This window comes from Phaseolus vulgaris, chromosome 8 (genome assembly GCF_000499845.2).
Source record: "Phaseolus vulgaris cultivar G19833 chromosome 8, P. vulgaris v2.0, whole genome shotgun sequence".
NCBI classification, from domain to species: domain Eukaryota; kingdom Viridiplantae; phylum Streptophyta; class Magnoliopsida; order Fabales; family Fabaceae; genus Phaseolus; species Phaseolus vulgaris.
In genome coordinates, this window is record NC_023752.2 from 48399308 (window position 1) to 48405941 (window position 6634).

At 38.4% G+C, this 6634-nt stretch overlaps 1 protein-coding gene across 1 annotated transcript; it reads right to left on the reverse strand.

Annotated features, from left to right (window-relative positions):
- Positions 1-1466: 1466 nt before the first annotated feature.
- LOC137825276 (uncharacterized) lies at positions 1467-6035 on the reverse strand. Its single transcript, XM_068630949.1, has 4 exons — positions 4892-6035; positions 3958-4651; positions 2819-3672; positions 1467-1675 (listed from the first exon to the last, which is right to left on the reverse strand). Exons 1-4 carry the CDS (start codon positions 6033-6035, stop codon positions 1467-1469), a joined length of 2901 nt encoding a protein of 966 aa, XP_068487050.1.
- Positions 6036-6634: the final 599 nt, after the last annotated feature.

Below are 6634 nucleotides of genomic sequence, written 5' to 3' on the forward strand. Positions count from 1 at the left end.
TTAGATGTATTTATATTGTTGAGGCATATTCGAAATACAATATAAGGAAAAATGATGGCTACCTATATACTTTGAGTAGGATATTATTAGCCTAATGTGCGAAGGGATTGTGCTAAATATGTTAAGAGATGCACAAAAAGTCAACAACGCAAAAACCTCATACACTCCGCCCTAGAGGAAGTACATGACATCACCTCTCCTTGGTTATTTATTGTATAGAGTATGAACATCATCAAACATTTCTTGCTAGCTAAGTGTGAACATAAGTTAATCCTCCTAGTTGTAAATCACTTAAAAATATGGATAGACGTCAAATCCTTAGCAAAAAATAATTGACCACCAAGTACAAAAGTTTGTAAAGGAGAAACATAATATGTTGATATGGGGTTACACACAACCTAACCACTTACAACAGTAGACAATTCACAAACAAGGGTTTCAAACAACTTTTTGAAGGTCTTGATATCCATCACGTCACTAGTTTAGATAAGCACTCACAAACAAATGAGCAAGTCAAATTTGCTTACAAGGTCATATCAAAATCTAAAAATGACTATGAGTTCAAAAATGGCAAATGGATGAAGAAATTTCTTGAAGCACTTTGGGCATACTGATGCAACTCTTAAACAATAATAAGGGAATTCCTTACAACCTGATGTGAATGCAATAGCAAGAATACATGATTCTTTGACATTCTTAGGAACAACTTGAGTTGGTCATGAATTGGCACTTTAATTAGAATTGGATCAATGTTCTAATTCAAGAACTCACCAAGACTTTGCACCGAACCAAAGCTCTCATGGAAGTCCATGTATTGTCAAATTGAATCAAACAACAAGAATGGAAGAAAACACAATTAAACTCAACCAAAGAAAAGGAATTACCAAACAGAATTGAAGAATATAGCTAAGGTACCAAACAGAATTGAAAAACAAGAAAGCTAGAACTTGAACATGAAAAGGAAACAAAGCTTGAGAATAGAAAACTTATGGAGATGGAAGAATAGGTGAGTGATCACGCCACTTAGAGTGTGGATACTCCAAGATTAGTGTGTTGCCGCCACTTGAGGTTCACCATAGACACCCAAGATAAGACTTGATGAAGGCACCAAAGCTCTTCCAATTTCTCTCTCAAATTGAGTAGAATTTTCTTACTACCAATTCCAAATCTGATTTGTACAAGCCAAGCACCTCTATTTATAGCCTATAAGGTGCTGAAATGCAAAGCTAATCAAATGCAAATGTGCCCATAATGACATGCATCTTTTGGCGCCAACTTGTGCATGAAGGAAGTGTGACTTTCCTTCCTAGTTTGACACCTCCTAACTCATATCTACACTCCCCCCTAGCATCCCTTACTAAGTTCACACCCCCCTAAGCTTATAATATTTCTAAACTACAACTAAGGATGCTTTTTACAAAAGAGGTTTCTTATGTTTCCCTCTTAAGCACCATCTACCAAAGATATTACAAATAAGAAAACAATTGTCCATTATTTCCTAAGGCCTTGAACATGCTTCGTGTAAGCCTTTGAGGAGGATGAATGACGTCTTGCACATCTACCTCTTGGTCCTCTTCCTCTTCTTGTCCTTGTTGATTGGCTTCTATTTGTCCTTGGCCTTGATCTCCATCATACTCCCCGAGTTGGAGAGAATTCGTCCACAAATTCTGGAGACCTACAGAAAAAGGAGTTAGATCGCTGACATTAAAAGTATGACTACCTAAGAATGTATCAGGCATATCTAACTCATAAGCATTGTCATTAATCCTCTTGAGGACTTGGAAAGGTCCATCCCCACGAGGCATCAGTTTGGACTTCCTTTGAGTAGGAAAACGATCCTTCCTCAAGTGAAGCCAAACCCAATCTCCTTCATCAAACAACAATGCTTTTCTCCTCTTATTGGCAAGTTCAGCATACTTGCCAACCTTCTTCTCAATTCTCATCTTGATGTCTTTATGCAAAGTTTTTACAAAAGAAGCCTTTTCATCACCATCTTTGCACAAGACATCTCCAAGATTCAGAATAGGAAGAAGATCAAGAGGTGTTAAGGGATTAAACCCATAAACAACCTCAAAAGGAGAATGAGAGGTGGTAGAATTTACTACACGGTTATAGGCAAATTCAATATGAGGTAGTAAATTCTCCCACACTCTAGGATTCCCGGAAATGAAGCATCTCAATAGTTGGCCCAATGTTCGATTGACCACCTCGGTTTGACCATCAGTTTGTGGGTGGCAAGTGGTAGAAAATAAAAGCTTAGTTCCAAGCTTGCCCCACAAGGTCTTCCAAAAGTGGCTCAAGAACTTTGGGTCTCTATCGGACACAATAGTTCTAGGGATCCCATGCAAACGAACCACTTCTTGAAAGAAGAGGTTTGCTATATGACATGCATCATCCACTTTGTGGCAAGGAATAAAGTGAGCCATCTTTGAAAAACGATCCACTACCACAAAAATGGAGTCCTTTCCCTTTGATGTCTTGGGTAAGCCTAAGATGAAATCCATAGATATGTCTACCCAAGGCATTGAAGGGATAGGAAGGGGGGTATATAAACCATGGGGGTGCATTCTAGATTTAGCCTTGCGGCAAGCTATGCATTTATCACACCAACTATGAACATGTTTATGCATATGAGGCCAATAAAAATGATCATGCAACACATCCAAAGTTTTAGCAACCCCAAAGTGACCCATTAAGCCTCCCTCATGTGCTTCTCTAACAAGAGATAATCTAATAGATCCCTGAGGAACACAAAGACGTTTTCCCTTAAAAAGAAATCCATCTTGTATAAAAAAATCTTTGTGTCCTCCCCTAAGACACTCTTGATAGATTTGAGAAAAATCAAGGTCATCATGATAAAGATCCTTGATGTGATCAAAGCCAAGAAATTGAGAGCCTAAAAGATTGAGCAAAGTATATCTTCGAGAAAGTGCATCGGCCACAATATTTACTTTGCCTTGCTTGTGCTTGATCACATAAGGAAATTGCTCAAGGAATTCCACCCGCTTAGCATGCCTTTTGTTGAGCTTGTTTTGGCTTTTCAAATATTTAAGAGATTCATGATCACTATGGATCACAAACTCTTTAGGAAAAAGATAATGTTGCCAAGTATACAAAGCTCTAACAAGGGCATATAACTCCTTATCATAAGTGGAATAGTTGAGATGACTCCCTTTCAATTTCTCACTAATGTAAGCTATGGGGTGGCCCTCTTGAAGGAGGACAACCCCAATGCCTATGTTGGAAGCGTCACACTCTATCTCAAAGGTCTTAGTGAAATTAGGAAGGGCTAATATGGGAGCATTAGTCAATTTTTCTTTTAAAAGCTCAAAAGCGTTTTGTTGTGCTTCTCCCCATTGAAAAACCACATCCTTTTTCACTATGTCATTGAGAGGTGCGGCTATTGTACCAAAGTTAGGTACAAAGCGTCTATAGAAAGACGCAAGTCCATGAAAACTTCGGACTTCATTCATGTTTGAAGGTGTAGGCCAATTTTGAATGGCCACTATCTTAGCTTGGTCCACATGGACCCCTTTGCTACTTACAACAAATCCTAGGAATTCTATATGGTCAAGAGCAAACATGCATTTAGCAAGATTAGCATACAATTGTTCCTTCCTAAGGGTTTCTAAAACTTCTCTAACATGCACTCTATGGTCTTTCAAAGATAAGCTATAAATGAGAATATCATCAAAATAAACAACAACAAACTTACCAATGAAAGGTCTCAACACATGATGCATGAGGCGCATGAAAGTGCTTGGCGCATTAGTTAAGCCAAAAGGCATAACTAACCACTCATATAGACCAAAGTTGGTCTTAAAAGCCGTCTTCCATTCATCACCCGGTTTGATACGGATTTGATTGTAGTCGCTTTTAAGATCAATCTTTGAAAAAATTTTGGAACCATGTAATTCATCCAACAAATCATCAAGTCTAGGTATGGGATGCCTATACTTAATTGTAATGTTATTGATAGCCCTACAATCCGAACACATCCTCCATGATCCATCTTTCTTAGGTACAAGGATGATAGGCATAGCACAAGGGCTCATGCTATCTTGAACCCAACCTTTTTCTATTAAAGCTTCAACTTGTTGGCGAATTTCCTTGGTTTCACTTGGATTGGTCCTATATGCTGGACGATTGGGTAAAGAAGATCCCGTGATTAGATCAATTTGATGCTCAATCCCTCTCAAAGGTGGAAGGCCTTTGGGAGGATCTTGAAAAACATCATTAAACTCCTTTACCAAATCTTCCAAACAATGAGGACTATCAACAAGTGTTTCTATCTTAAGAGGTCTAGGGATAGCTAAGAAAATAGGATTGTCAGACACTATTTCCCTTTGGACCTCATGCCTAGACACAAGAAGTGTAGGCTTAGGAATTTTTTCTTTTTCACTCTCCCTCTTTTTCTTCATGACTATTTGGTCCTCATGGACTTCTCTAGGTGAGAGAGATTTGAGAGTAATCTTGTGACCATGGAAATCAAAAGAAATTTTGTTTGTAAAGCCATCATGTAAATTTTTTCGATCAAATTGCCAAGGCCTTCCTAAAAGCACATGTGTGGCTTCCATGGGCACAACATCACACAAGACCTCATCTTTGTACTTGCCAATAGAGAAATGGATGAGGACTTGTCTATTCACAACTATTTCACCCACTTCACTAAGCCATTGTAACTTATAGGGCTTGGTATGAGAGATAGTAGGCAAGCCAAGCTTATCTACCACTCTTGTACTAGCCACATTGGCACAACTACCCCCATCCACTATTAAGGAGCAAATGTTGTTTTGAATAAGACACCTTGTATGGAAAATATTTTCCCTTTGACTTTCGTCAAAAGGTTGGGAAACTTGGCCAAGGAGTCTTCTCACAACTAACAAATCACCTTCTAGTGGACTCTCACTTTCATCCCCACTTGATTGCCTAGAAAAGGATACATGTTTAGGAGAATCGGAATCATGTTCACTAACTACAATGCCTTCATGCATGTACATACTTCTTTTAGAGGGGCAATTCGCAGCTATATGACCATATCCTAAACATTTAAAGCATTTTTTATTAGACGTTTTTGTTGGGGATTTAGGCCTAGAAGTAGATGGCTTAGATTCCTTGAGTTTGAAAGAAGAATCTTGGGAAGGAAATTTTGAAAAAGACTTTTTGTTCTTCCAAGATTTGGAGTAGTAACCATCATTTGGGGGATTTTTAAAAGAGTTTTTCTTAGCAAGTTGGGCTTCCACCTTCATTGCTAGATGAATTAAAGACCCAAATGATGAATACTCTTGTAATTCCTTCCTTAACCCACTAACAAACCTAGCAATCAAAGCTTCGCCATCCTCACGTATTTCTAACTTACACAAAAGCATTTCTAATTCTTTATAATAAGCGTCCACACTTAACGTGCCTTGTTGAAACCGTTGGAGTTTCAACATAAGGTCTTTCCTAAAGTGGGGCGGCACAAATCTAGCGCGCATTTGAAACTTAAGAGAGTTCCAAGAGTCCACGGGAGGACCCTTGTGAAACATAATGTCCTTTACAAGTCCATGCCACCATTGCATGGCATAATCACAAAATTCTAAAGTAGCTAACTTATACTTATGCTCATCTTGGACCCCATGTAGATCAAAAATCTGCTCACACTTGGCCTCCCAATCTAGATAGATGTTAGGATCACTATCTCCATTGAAGCTTGGAAGCTTGACCAAATGAAGTCTAGCTTTAGCCTCTCGGTAATATCCATTCTCACGGTGGTCTCTCCCTTTAGGATCATAGCCATGAAAGGAATGAGTTGGCTCCCTTCTTCTTCGCACTTCTTCACGGCCAAAAGCATTGGATGAACCCCTAGACGAATGTCTATGTGAATGGTGCGCTGCATGGTGAGCATGAGACGGTCCAGCTTGTTGCATGTCCAGTTTTTGCAACCTTTCCTCCAATCTTCTAATATGGCGTTGAGCTTCTTGTAATTCACCACGAAGAGAAGCTTTAGAAGGTGAATTCTGCTTGCAAGATTCCTCACTAGAAGATGGAGCCATTTTATCAAAGAGAAACAGCAAACACAAAACAACAAACAAAGGTTAGGAAACAAAGTTAGCTAAAAGAAATGGGACCCAAAACCGAAGTGAAGTGGTCACTGAAATTCACTCTCAAAGAAAGAATGCTCTCTGCACCAAGCTTATCTTAAGGCCTTAGTAATCCTCAAGTGAAAAATGCCAAAGCAAAAGCACACAATCTTGAAAGTACTTCACCACAAAACCAAAGAAGAAAGAATGACAAACAAGAAAAGGTATAAGCAAAGAAAGGTAATTGCAAAAGGAATACTATATGTAAGACGAACTCAAAGATTAATGAATGAAAGACAAGCAAGAAAATAAAGAACTCAATGAAGAAAGAAGGCACACCAAAAGAGTCTTAGAGAAAAGTACTAGAGTAGATTTAAGAAACAAAAAACAGAACTACAAGAAAAAAATGTTGTATGCAAACTGTGCTATGTTTACAGATTTAACTGGAATGATTGGAAGCGAACTGGAATGTGAAAAATTAACCACAGAAACTTCAATGTCTCAACTCAATAATGGCACTGGAAAGAGGTAAAAACAGTAAGCCAAATGAGAGAAATAAAATTTTCAAAATT

What these genes read in the sequence shown, in the direction of transcription:
- LOC137825276 (XM_068630949.1), bottom strand. Translation starts at nt 6,035, where the DNA reads ATGGCTCCATCTTCTAGTGAGGAATCTTGCAAGCAGAATTCACCTTCT. An exon ending in AAGTGAGAGTCCACTAGAAG is followed by an intron (nt 4,652 to 4,891) that starts GTGATTTGTTAG and finishes TGGGTGAAATAG; the next exon opens with TTGTGAATAGACAAGTCCTC. An exon ending in TTCTCAAATCTATCAAGAGT is followed by an intron (nt 1,676 to 2,818) that starts GTCTTAGGGGAG and finishes CTTTTTCTGTAG; the next exon opens with GTCTCCAGAATTTGTGGACG.